This window comes from Ptiloglossa arizonensis, chromosome 1 (genome assembly GCF_051014685.1).
Source record: "Ptiloglossa arizonensis isolate GNS036 chromosome 1, iyPtiAriz1_principal, whole genome shotgun sequence".
NCBI lineage: Eukaryota > Metazoa > Arthropoda > Insecta > Hymenoptera > Colletidae > Ptiloglossa > Ptiloglossa arizonensis.
This window is the reverse complement of record NC_135048.1, coordinates 2,240,824-2,254,796: the sequence shown is the minus strand read 5'-3', so window position 1 is coordinate 2,254,796 and position 13,973 is coordinate 2,240,824. Positions and strand designations below refer to the sequence as shown.

At 36.2% G+C, this 13,973-nt stretch overlaps 1 protein-coding gene across 10 annotated transcripts in view; it reads left to right on the top strand.

Annotated features, from left to right (window-relative positions):
• The window catches only part of LOC143143838 (cytotoxic granule associated RNA binding protein TIA1), an 833,023-nt gene that overhangs the window by 800,715 nt on the left and 18,335 nt on the right, over positions 1-13,973 (top strand). For all 10 annotated transcript variants that reach the window (XM_076305580.1, XM_076305662.1, XM_076305607.1 and 7 more), the window contains 2 exons: positions 11,635-11,764; positions 13,575-13,798. In XM_076305580.1, the coding sequence (XP_076161695.1) occupies positions 11,635-11,764; positions 13,575-13,798 (354 nt within the window). The remainder of the gene's footprint in view (positions 1-11,634; positions 11,765-13,574; positions 13,799-13,973) is intronic.

The window sequence follows — 13,973 nt, the reverse complement described above, 5'->3', positions numbered from 1 at the left end:
CCCGCTTGGATGGAATAAAATCGTACCGACCTAATTACTTCGCTGCGAATTATTAAGATACGCATATGGGATCGAATCTCATTTACTAATAAAAATAATATTTTTATATTCGTCATCGTATTTTCGCGAGAGTATTGCGGATGAATTCGTGAAGCTTTCGTCGTAAAAATAAGTTCAAACACAATTTCGTACAAGTCATTTTTAGTTAAAATGACTTGTACGAAAGATAATACATAATTAAGGCCACATTTGAATGGTTTCGAAGGAAGAACAGCGGGCAAAAAACAATTTTATTTCAAGGTCAATTTTTGAAGATTATTCAAAATCATCGACATTGTTTTTGCACAATATATCTTGTTAATCACCAAAAAATGACATATGAGATTGTTAATTATTTTTGTTCTTGCGGAACACTGCATATATCCACTATTTTTGTAATAATTTCGGTAGATAATGAATGAATTTTGCACACTTGTTCTTAGAAGCTACAGAAACGTTCTTCAAAAACATCCCTTTTTAATAGACAAAATTAGAAATTTCTGAACATCACAAAAAGAAAAAAAAATATTAGCGAAATAAATATATATAATATCTTATATGACCAACATTTTTATTTACATACATTTCACTTTAAATTCATATTATGCACACATATTTCTTTAAATACATAATTTCATAACGGTTTGTGTAAATACACTGTCGGATATTCCCATCAAGAATGAAATCTCGGGCTGATATATACAGGCAAATTATACGTAAAATTAACTTACATTGAAGCCATTTGGAGATTGTTCGAAACCACCTTCGTGTACAACTGGAGTCAAATGTCCTAGCGGGTGCATCAAATGTGTCCCACGTGTCTCTGGAACGTGTCTCTGCGTCGAATAGCTTTTTCTTTCCAACTGGTGTTTTTAATGTAAAATTGTATTTGAATTGTATTTGAAGTTATTTATATTATAGAGAACGTTCATAACGCGTGGAGCTCATTGCAACGGTACATGGTGACATAAAAACAATGAAAGAAATGTATATAAACATGAGCTCCAGTTGCAGACATCTTTTCTGCTTCGGTAACGTGGCAGTTACTTAACTTTATATATAAAAAATGCTCAAAGTAGTCACCTTTTTAGGTCGCAAAATTTGATTATTGAATTAAATTTCTTATCAATACTGGTACTTTAAAATTAATTTAATATTATTTCTTAGTTTTGTTTGTCTCGTTAAAAGTTAATTAAAACATACTCTTGACAAAAGCTAATAGAAACAGCATTGATATGAGAGATAGAGATTTCATGGTGAGTATATATATATATATATGTCGCTTTTATACAAATAAACAAATCAACTAGTTAACAGTTTGCTACTTAGCCAATGGTTATACGAAATTATTATGCCGAGTACAGCAGAATTATAAATTTTCTATCTAAAAAAAAAACAGATAAAATCATCGAACAACTATCAAAACTATTTATAATAATAGAATATTTTAATAGCTATAATACCAGCTGAGGTTTAAAAAAGATTGACAAAAGAGAATATATTATACTAACGACATAATACTAACAAACAAGTTCTGCAAAATGGCTATATGTAACTCGGGAACAAAAGCAGATTTAGATAGTTATTTATTTTACATCTTTATCGAATAAACTACCAATGTAGGAAATAAGAACATAAACAGGAAAAGAGGAAAATTAGTTACGAAGTAAAAATAAAATAAAAGTGCAAAGAAGTGACGTACAACGAAAGTGCTGTTATAAAACCTAACCTCAAAGTAGAGTACACGTTTACATTAATTCTTTTCGTTGATTTTGTATTCCTTAATCACTGCTATCGTGGGTCTCACGAGCCACGAAATAACCTGTATTATATACAGTCGTAATTTATTAATTACGTTTCCTTAGTCGTGCTAAGGAAAGAGTGAGACGACTAGAGAATTAGTAGTCGAGATTCTTATCGTGGACCAATCTTTCCAAATTGTAACATCGGTACATCTTGAGACGCGCTATGTGTCAAACAACGATACAGAGAGCCTATGAAAATTCATGGTACGTTGATAACTGTTAAGAACGAAGGTACAACGCGTTTGAAGTGCAGGTGGTCAGCACAAGTGTGAAAGTCCCGTGCCAATAAATCAATATGTAGACCTTGATTCTTTGCTTAGCCTATCGATTGATTCGTAAATTCTTATCTGAATGCTCCTCAAAAATATCATGCGCTTAACGTCGAAACCATAAACCCAGTTTTTAAAAGGTCGTAACGATCCATATAAACCACAAAAACGCTGCGATAGATATATTTTACCACTCGATTTCAATAACGTCGAGAATTCCTTTTTAACAAAACAAATGATGATGATTAACGCAAACCTGCCCAAAGTTATTTTGATACGATTCCATTTTAAGCTTTCTATGACATTGCAAATTTTAATTTTGAATGGTTTAAAAATGCCTAGATACTTTTCTGAATCTTGTCGACCTTTCATAACTTTCAAATCGCTAGAGAGCCTTTTAAGCCTAAGAGCCCTTCAATTCATTACTGACCCTCCTTCGTGTTACCTACGTGACAAAATTCTTTTCTCTTTGCTTAAATTATGATAATGAAAGGAGTAGTCACCAGAGCCGCTTAAATTATACTTTTTTTCGTCAGAGGAAGTTACTCTTTCCCATTTAGTTTGCCAAGTCATACAATGTCGTTTTACCGAGTCAAGTATAACTTTCGTGTGGCGGTCCTTTCTCTTGAAGGACTTTCTTCGATCGTTGAAGTTTCCTGGGAGAACTGAAACGTTAACTTCATAGATAATTTCTTTGACACTACAGCTCGAATTTGAAGCTACTCGTAAGATTAATCTTGTACCGCTCGCCAGTAGAGGTCTTTTCATCCTATCTTCTCGTCAATTTCCACAATTTTCACTTTTATTTAAATACGACCAAACTGTAAACACACTTTTATTCAATTTTCTCACACTTAAAATATTCTTCTTCTTTCAATATCTTTAACCTCCCGATCTTTTCGTGTATCGCTTTCTTTTCTCTACAAATTATTATAATTTATTACTGTTATCGTTGATCGTTATCTACGATTACACACTTTATAAGTAGCTATTTACAATTGTTAAAGTTATTAAAGAAAAAAGGAGTACGTTTTGTGGTTTTCTTTGTTAAAAGGAAGCATGTTTGTAACTGACATTTTTCAAAATTAATAAATTACGTTGAAGAAAACAAGTAATCGTGAATTCAAAATCTATTCGTTTTACAAATATGTGTATAAACTGTTAAAAAGAATTAAGCACTTTTCACTTTTTTTTGTGAGTACTATACTGCCATAAAATTTCCTATTCTTTTGCTGTGGCATTCGATATACGAAAACTTTGTTCACAGAGTCAACAGAATGTTGTCTTTTCGTTGCAATACAAGCTTGAGCACATTTTATTCTTTACTTTTTTCTCGATACTACTGGACATTTGCACAAAATTAATTCATAACAAGATATTCAATTTAACGTTATGTGTTAGTTGTTCATTTCGGCTACTGTATCGTGCAATGTCTATACTCGAACAAAGCTACGAATTAAAAAATTATAAACATCGAAAATGACCAATTATTAGATACCTGTTTGTTTACTAATCATAAGGACCCCTTTCCTTAGTTTATGAACAATAGAACTTTACTATTGTGTTTATATATTTACAGAATACGGAAACTCGTTAACATGGATCTTGCATGTGTAGGTAAATTTATGCTTTATATGATCAATTAAAAGATAGTTATAAGTTAGTTTTTGAGTGTTTCTTTGTGCGATTCTTTTACTTTTTTTGTGATATTCCGATCCGAACTTCTGATTCTCCGTGCAGCAAGTCTGAAAAGAGAATTTGAATAGCAAAAGCGAGCGATACATACTGGATTTGTTGTCCAAGCTGAAGAATCTAACGAGTACTGAATTGTAGGAAAATTTTTAAGGCGATGTCGATCGATATACAGTAAAAGAGAAGAGAATTACAACTTAATTGTAGATACATAGAAAACGAAATATTCGCTGAGTTCCATTTTAAGATCTGGTGAATTTTTACATCTACAGCTTTAGAACACTATATATAATTCAACCGTTCAACTAAATACTTGCGATATAATTAATTTCAGACAAAAATGTTCTAAACGAGTCTTACCGATGAATGTACCAGCGTGCCTAAAAGAAACGTTAAATTTTTTATACAACATCTGTTAAATTATAGACCACCAAATAAACAACGATAAGTTGTCTATTGACGAAGAAGCTATCGATTCTTATATTAATTTATGTTTCGAAACTTACGGTGATCAGAAAATAATCATTTTTGTATCCGATAATTGATTTAATAGCAAATCATTGAATTCAACAATCGCTTCGAACAATAAAATATCGGAAATTTTATACATACTTTATCGCATCATCTTGCGCTATATCCTACTTAATGCACAATGCACAATAATTAAACAGACACTCGTTCCAGATAACTTTCAAAGTACGTAGCTTTACTTTACTATAGCAAGCATCTTTAAAAGTTCAACAATTATTCCAGTGAAGTGCTCACCTGTGAGATGCGCAGACACTTAACTAGGACGCACGCTTCTTCTAGAACTTATTAATTTCAAAAGTTTGCTCGCTCGATTGTGTATCCCGGCGATCGCTCGATCCTCGATGTCCCCCAAGACTATGCCGCATTGTTGTTGAAATGCCGCGGTGATATACGTCATGTGTAATATCTCTTCGAGATGTCACCGCAACGGGTAGTCCCTAAGGTGAACGCGGAGTTGAAGTACGCTGCAGTCAGAGATCATCGCGCGGAAGAAAACGAACAAAACGGGAGTTAAGTTGATCAATGAGAAAGTTCTCGCGTATAAAAGCAAGTTCGTGGAAATGAATTCTTCATACTTAAACTGGACTACCAACCGACAGAAATTTTATAGGAAACTCGATCTAATTGATGGATATATTAAAACCATTTCGAGGAACAATAAATTCCTACGAAACGCAAATAATATCTAGAGACAAATTATTTGCCTTCGAAAGACGATTAAGATGTTCGCTAATGGAATTTTCTTTTACGAAATCATTTACTTACATTTTTCAAAAGAAGGTGTTCACTCGTTATATATATATACAGTCATCTGTATAGGATAATTTAATAATAATGTACATATTTACGACATATTTTACAACTTAATAGCGATACGCATCGATAGAAAAAGATTTTAATTTAAAACTAGTAGAAGACTTCACTTGTCAACGAAAGTAGAGAAATGTACATGTATAACGGAATAAAGAACACAGAAGTAATTAATGATACTTAACGTCACTTTAATAAAAATCTACAAAGTACCAATTCGAGCCAAACGCTTCTCTTTGCCAAATTTCGGTTGGCAAAAGTCTAAAACCGAAAGGTACGAGGAAACATGCGTCATGAAATTTGTTGAAAGCACTGACAACATCATGATGTCCTTAGGGAACTTTTGGCATCTGACGATGGTGCAATGATGCTATCAAAATTGATAGCTGATATCAGAATGCAGCCAAAATCACTTGCGTATTCGATCGATATTCATTCCCTTGTGTCAGTACGGCACGATCGGGAAGAAAATAACCATGACTCTACGATTTCAAAGATCGTACATTACCACAGACCCATCCCGTTTGTTTCTAGGATCGTTCTATGCCAAAGAGATCACTTGAAATACGATGCAATTTACAAAAAACTGAAAGATTAGTTATGGTCTCGTATTTATTAAAATATATAAAACGTCTCAGGATCCTTTTACGAAAAGTGGCTATAGAAATGAATTTTTATTTCCAAAATTATTAAGACCACCAAATTGTTACTTTTTAGTCTTCATCGAGACGGATTGTTGAATTTCCAATACCATCTAAAGATGATACGACAAAAATCATCTCTGGTAGCTGTATGCATTCATGTGTATATATATGTATGTATGTATGAATGTACGAATGTATGTATGTGTATATGCATGTACATGTATAATGTCTTTCTAGAATCTTCTAGAAGATTCTATTCCATAGATACGTGATATTTATTAAACAAAATAAGTTTTTGTTACCATGACGAACAGCGATTCGCAGTTTGTCTGAAAGCCGATCTCGTAAAGAACGCACACAAAGATATACTTCCCGGAATATTACTAAAGTTTGATTCATTAATAAAATAGAAATACCGAGCTATCATTTAATCGTGCCCATAACCCAAAATTCCAATACGGAATTTTCCATCATTGTAACACAAGAATCGAAAGAAAAGTTTTACTGTACAAATTCCGATTGTTAAACACACTTTCAATCATTCAAAAATGTGTAATCGAATTCCTCGAAAGAATTTTTCTCCATGGAGTAATGAAATAATGAAATATTAAGTTTTTCCAGTAAAAAAAAAAATATAATAAAATATATTAAATTTCTTGTAAACATTTTGATGAAAAATTACTTCACGTATTTCATAATTCTACATTTAATGCTATTTATTATTGTTTGTACTTTGCAGTCCTATCCGATTAAATGTGTTGCTGGTAACTTACATTAAGAACATAACGTAACGTACCACCGCACAACGAAAACATCACGTAAATGATTTTATAGCATTTTTCTTCTCGCACGACTCTCGAGACATTGATATAGGTTCATACGTACTTGTACTGTTTTACGATCGCAAAATCTTCAACGCTTATAAAACTCGTACGCTTTATCGCTTTGCAGCCACTTTAAAGCTCGCGTCGTCATCGCGCTCAACGTTTTTGTTGATTACAGTATTTACGAAGAAGAAAGTTATTAGAATGTATCGAGCACATATTTTGCGGCTGAAACTATGGAACATATACATCTTGCTGTTATTTAATTACATCGTACTGACAAGGTACATTTCTATGGGCTTGTCATTTAATACTACATATAAAAGAATGTAATACACACTTTGCAACGAATAAAGTTTTTTCTAATACGTAAGTGCAGTCTTTTAAACAATATGTGGTGAAAAATTGACAAATCAAAGAGGAAAGAAGGACATATTTCATTGTTTCCAATGAAATTATTCTTTTCAAACTTCAATACGTGAACAAAGTAAAGTACACACGTATATTCTCTTTCGATTAAGTCTTTTTAGTCCAATATATGTATATTTGAATTTAATTTCATTTCTCTACCAGTAATAAAAGATTACTATTTTTCATTACAATTAAATGTATAACCGAAATCGAAATTTCCACGTGCTACACAATTCACCGAACGAAAAATAATCGACGCAAGAGAAACACAATGACGTTCACAAAACGCTTTCATCAATAAAATGTAACATATTACCTCTCCCAATCTTCGCAACCTTTCGTATTTCCCCATTCTTTGCCACATAAATACATCTATAACCACAAAGGAAGTGTGTACAATGTGTATTCCAATCGTTAAATTCCATTGTAGCACGGGCTACCGAATAACTCAGACGACTGAGAGGATTGCCTTTGATTCATGACTTGTACCTTCAGAGTCGTACCTACTCTAATCGCTTTTGCTAATCGTATTTGCCATTTCGCCGAGCCCCCTCCTCTCTCTCTCTCTCTCTCTCATTTTCTTTATTTCCTCTGTTCGCATACCTATATCGCACACGCGTACCTTTCGCATCGTCCAATCGCGCATTCAAAAGTTCACGGGCCACGGCTATTCCAACGACAATATATGCACGTAAGTACGTAATCGCGTATGACTCTTAAACACAGTCTCAACCGTCGCCACGACTCACCTCTTTCGTCGTAGCGATACTTTGCGTGGCAAAAGAACAGGCAAAAAAAAAAAAAGACATAACGACGTTGGAATGAAACTCCGAGAATCGAAAGAGTATCTCTACTTGCAGAAGATGTATCTATCGATACCCCTTAAAGACAGCTACGTTAAGTTTCCATGAGCCATCTTGGAAGAAACTGGCAAGACAGCGAGAGTATAGTTCCAGAACGAGCAATGGCCATGGAAGACAGAGTCAGAATAAAGAGACGAAAAACTCCTTCGTTCTCCGTTTCCCTGGTTGGTTCGACCAGGTCGACGTTTCTCGCGCGCATTCTACGCTATTCAGCATCGTTCCTCTTTCTTCCGGCTTCGCCGGCGGTAACTACGCCATCGGTATCTCTTCGCGTGTCCGCTGCAGTTCCACCACCCGTGGACAATGTCCGTCATTCGGATATCTTCCGTCTAATTGCTCCTCCCTCGTCCATTTTTCTATAGTCAGAATCCTCGGAAACGAATATCTCGGGATGACGTATGAACTTACTCCTGGATACGGTGTACAGACTGTGGCGGTACGAGGGGGGTGGGAGGGGAAAGGAGAGGGAAAGGGAGGGGGAGTGATCCTTTCTTCTCGGTGAAAAGAAAGAATCTTATCTACTGTTGGTTATCGGTCGAGCTCTAGACTTGGTGTGAGAACGAGGTAGTGACAGAAAGGAGGTTGGTTGCTGACGATGACCATCCTTCGTCGTACTCGAGGACGTGGATGGAGAACGAACTTCTGAACGGAACTCCTATTGTGCACTCCTGGGCACGGACGTTAAAAGTGACCTAATCTCTCGATAAATTTGATGATTTTTGTTGGCCGTTGCTGCTACCCAGTGTCGTATTCGTCAATCCACGATTGAGCTCTCGTGAGATGCTCCAGCGACGAAAATTGATCGAATTTTGTCGGGAAACGTGCTCGGAATGGACAGATGATAGCTGATATACGTTTTAGAGTAACTTGATATAGGAGACGAGCATCGAAAGTAACGTAACCTATTGTTCAAATATCGTCGACTTATTCGGTGCTGTCGGTTTAACCGACATGGTGTATTTTTAATGTTTACAAGAAAGTTTGGTAATTATTTAAAAGTTTGACCTTCCGCGTATACATACAGTGGAAAAAGTAATTCCAAATCGTCACCTCCGCAATATACCCACGAGTAATCGAAATCGGTGACTAGGCCAAATTTCTAAATAATTACCAAAAATTTTAAATGTCATTAATAATATAATGTTTAAATTTTAATCCGAGCGTTAATGACAGGTATCTTAGCAGAGAGTGTGAAACGTTATAGAAAATGTCGTCAAATTGGTGGCGCAACCCAAAAACGGCTGAATCTACGTTTGAAGAAATAAGTAAAAAATATAGAGCAACATCTTTTCGTACAAAGTTTTATTTCTGAATAAATCGGTGTCGAGGATTCATGGACTTCATATACATGTGGACTTCATTATATCGTAGACTAATTTGCATTGCGTTTGTAGTTATACATATTACCAATGTCGTGGCTTGTTATTGTTTCCGATTCAAACTGTCAGTGCTTGTCAAGGAGAAATGTAATACACGAAGCATAATTGAATCGATAGAAAAATGAGAATCATTTCCAACAATAATTTTAATATCGATAAATCAAATTCTTGAGCAAACAATATTTTCATTTCATTGCTCATCCTTTAATAACCAATTTAATAAATCTGAACGACAATGCAGACATTGTTGCGATATTTATTAGACATATATGTCATTCAACTTATTTTTTTACGTAGACTCTCCTAACGAAAACGCTTTTTTGGATCGTAAACTACAGCATGCATTCTTTTAAAATACTTAAAATTTGAAAATAACGTTATATAAAATTAAATTTTAACAATAGAATAATGACACACATTTATGAAACTGCAACTATCGGTACTACAGAAGAATAGTGCATGAGAAATTTCCCCGTTAATACAATTTTCAGAATTGAATCGTTATATATATTTATATTGATAAAACTAGCGCACGATCGCGAGTAAAATTGTACAGGGTAACTATAGTTTTTAATAAACTCAATTAATCCCCTAAAACTTTTACACGATAGTGTAATGCAAACATAAACTAAACTGATAATACAAATATACAACTTATCGATATCTGTAATAGATATATCGACGAATCGATAAAATTTTTCTTTAGTTTTACTGTTGCAAGGAAAGATTATAATTATAATTATAATATTATCTGTTAGCTATTAAAATATTCAATATTTTCTTGTGCATAAAGTAATAATTGAATCGGACCGTTCTTGTCCATATTCATTGTCGTTCTTGTTTTTCTTATAAATTGGATTGTAAAACGACAAGACGATTTTATTTAGCATTCTAGAAGAATTTCAATTCAACGTGCAAAACATTTTTGTACGATTTATCGTAAAACGAGAATTAAATAATCGCGTTTTTAAGAGACATCTTTCTAAAGAAGAGCAATTCTGAAGCCTGCGCGTCTGAATCCAGATACGTTTTACGGAATAATGAAATTTATTTATTTATTTATGCCTTTAGAAAGTAATTCGAAACGACGAATAATATACGAAAGAAAATATTATAAGACGAGCGATTTATCGGCCGGCAATGATTTCCTATAAAAGATCTTTTATACGAATCATTCAATGCGAATTGTCGTACAGCTTCTGGCGCTACCTTGTATCAACAGAATTTTAAATTGTAATAATTCCCGCTCAATAATATCCCGTGTATGCAGTATTGTATTCCGTCGCGTTCCGTTTAAAAGCCGCGATACGCGCCGAGTATTTATTTTCCACGACGTTCCTCGAAATCATTTTATCGTAGAATGCAATCCCGTTCATTAAAGAGCGGAAACTCTACTCCGAGTTCTGCGGGGCAAGCATCCGTACACAAGATTATCTTTATAATGCCCCCAAAAACGATGTGTTTATGTCTGGCCATGCGGCATAATGCACCCCTTCCAGTTCCCGGTTACATAGGCGACATTTACGGGGACACACACCACCCCCTGAATCTTGGGTAAACGCCAAATGGCAAACCTTAACCTCCCCGTAATTGAAGGACACGATAAATAAGGCGCTGTCTCTGTGTTTTCAGGATCACGATCCGCCTGTTATCCGAGAACAGCGCTTTTGATACGCCCTCTCCCCCATTTCTAAATAAATAACACGTGACAAAGAACAAAATAACCCACCACTCTCCCCACGGGCAGTGTGCGAAAGGAATGCCAGCTAACTCGGTCGTTATCGACAAAATGATAATATCAGGAGTTTGTTCACATGCTCGATACACTTTGAACATTTTCCAAACTGTATGAAATTCAAAGTAGCGCGATATACGCGAAACTACGATTTAACATGGAATCCCCAGATCCATGGTAATCTAAATTCGCCGAGATTCACACGTTTTCGTTCTCCTCTACACGTGCACACGTAAATTTCATCCGTACTCGCAACACACGAGGGAGATCAAATACGTTTGACAACGAGACCAAGTTCTAAAGTGATTATTATCACTCTTAATGTACGCGATAAATACTTTTCTGAGCATCGAGTGTACATTGCGTAACTCGATGTGTACGTCGCGTAACAGTTTTATGCAGTAGATCGTATCCGAATCTCATAAAAGTTGAAGATTAATTTTGTGTTTGTCCCGTGAAGACTGGTGTGTCCCGTAGAAAGGGATCTCATAAGATTCTGTAGTCCATAATTGCATCGCAAAACGTGTTTTATGCGACGTAGAACCGATCGTCTATTCTTTAAGTGTATAATGATTTACGTTAAGAGGAATCGTTCGAAGCTAATCCAAAGTTCACGGTTGGTTGTATTCCAGGTTTTCTACCAAAGAATCGGCGACACACGCTATTGTGGCAGTACACAACACCGACATCAATGGTCAAACGGTGAAATGCAGCTGGGGCAAGGAGAGTGGAGACCCGAACAATGCTCAACAAACTGGACAGGTAAACTTTCCCTCTTTTATTGACCCCTCGTGGAAAAAGGAAACGATGAAATTTACGATAGAGCTCTGGATAAAATCTGAGACGACATTTCGGACAAAATTCAGAATACAATTCTAAATGACTTCTTTTATTCGTTAGATTAAAGACTACTAACGACGTTCGTACTAACGACGTTCGTAGGAAACTAGAAAAAGAAAATATGTGATTTTCGTTTCTCTTTGTTAGCAAATAGGCGGAAACTGAACAAGCAATCTAAAATGTTTATAAGTATGTTTTATATCGGCTAGGCATAAAAGAACAAAATAAAAATGTGTAATTTTTCGTGGGTTCGGCTGTAACATCACAACCCACCTAAACTTGAATATTTAGTAACAATTTTAATATTATTTAATTTCTACTTGCAACGCGTCGGTTACTTTTTATTCTACTTCTGTTAAAAGTAAAGAAGCTAGCGAAATTTATCGAATTTTTAATTTCCATTTCAATTTCGAGACTAAAATCGAAGCTAAGAAAAATGATCGTTTAAATTGTATCGCGTCGGAATTGAGCAGTTACTGGTCTTCGATTTCAACGTTTCTCGCGATCGTTGGAAATAAAAAATTCGTTTCATTGGCAAGGCATTGTCGGGAATAAATCATGGGAAGCTAAATCCTTTGAGATGTTGGCAAAAGGAAGTAGTTAAAGCGTTCGATTCCTAAATAGTTCGATCCGACTCGAGCTACGCGTTCGATGTAAGATCGGCTGGTACGAGCCGAGCGAAAAAGTAAAAACGAATAGAGGAAAGGACGAGGACAGGGAATCGGGCAAGATTCCGGTCTATTCACAAGCCTTGCTCTAAAGTGTATCTATTGGGTCTCTTAGCAATTAGCGCCGGTAGGACGAGTAAGTACGTCCGATCTGGGAATGGTAGCCCAAGTACGTTCTCTCCTACCTTGCACTCTCCTCGGTAGTACTTCCGTCCATCCATCCACTGTTACTCGGCCCGTGACATCGCTCTAATTGATCCCTATTCCCATAACGCGCTTCTCCCACGAGTACCGAGATATCGCATTACTAGGTACCTCATCATGGCCCGGCGGTCTCACAGTCAACGCAGTTGGACTGCTTTCGTGTTCGATCTCCTTCTTAACCTGCTAAATTAGCTGGGAAACGTTACGGAGAACAATCGAGGTCTTTAATTTGAACTAATTCGCCCCGTACTTTTTCCACTCGTGTTACTCTCGTGACGATACATCAATCTTTAACGACACATTCCGTTGGCTACTCTGTTAAAGTAACACGAGCTGTGAATAGTCGACGAAGGAAAAAAGAAAACGGAGAGGTTTTTCGAAAGCAGTTGCTATCGACAATTAAAATATTTAGGAACAGAGATTAGCCACGTTACAAATACGTTCGTCAAAGATCGATACAAGGAAACGAACGATCAATGTTTCACAGCGATCCGTAATCGCTGATCACCCGTGTCAATCTGAATTGTTACGCTTTATCTTTGCAGTTGCGTCGATTGTCGTTTTATTTATCTTATTCGTAACGCTCTCGCCGAAACGAGAGTGAACCGTTCCGATAGTAATCGTCTCGAGAAATTTTCCACCGAGTGAAAATTCGAAAAGTACTTGAGAGTCGAAGCGGCAACGCATCGAGGCAATCACCGGATCGTTCCTATTCTGACAATGTAACGGCACGTATGAGACATTGCAATGATTTTTAAACGCGGGCTATTACCATCCTTAACCCTATTGACATCGTTAAGCACTAAATCCAGCCAATACCCTTACTCTTTTCTGTTTCATTGATCTCCGTGTTCTTCCAGGCGTTATCGTCGGCGACGTACCCGTACTATGCGGCGGCAGCTGCTGCCGCCGCGGCGGCGGCGGGTGTCGGAGGCGTCGGTGGTGCTGGACAGCTTGGATACTGGTATCCACCCCAATCCTACCCCACAACAGCGACGCAGATGCAGGCCGGTGGTTTCCTTCAAGGAATGCAAGGGTACACTTATGGCCAATTCGCCGGATATCAACAGGCGCAATACATGGGGTAAGATCTCAACGCTTCAACTTCGTGGAACAAAGCAATCACGTGGTACATACAAAGCGTACACGCTCGATTATTTTTCAAGCGGTTGGAAATGCAGAAAAATCGTTTTATTCGATTTTCCGGAGAAAATATTTGTGCGGATGTTTTGTTTCTTTTTTCTTTTGTTTTTTAATCC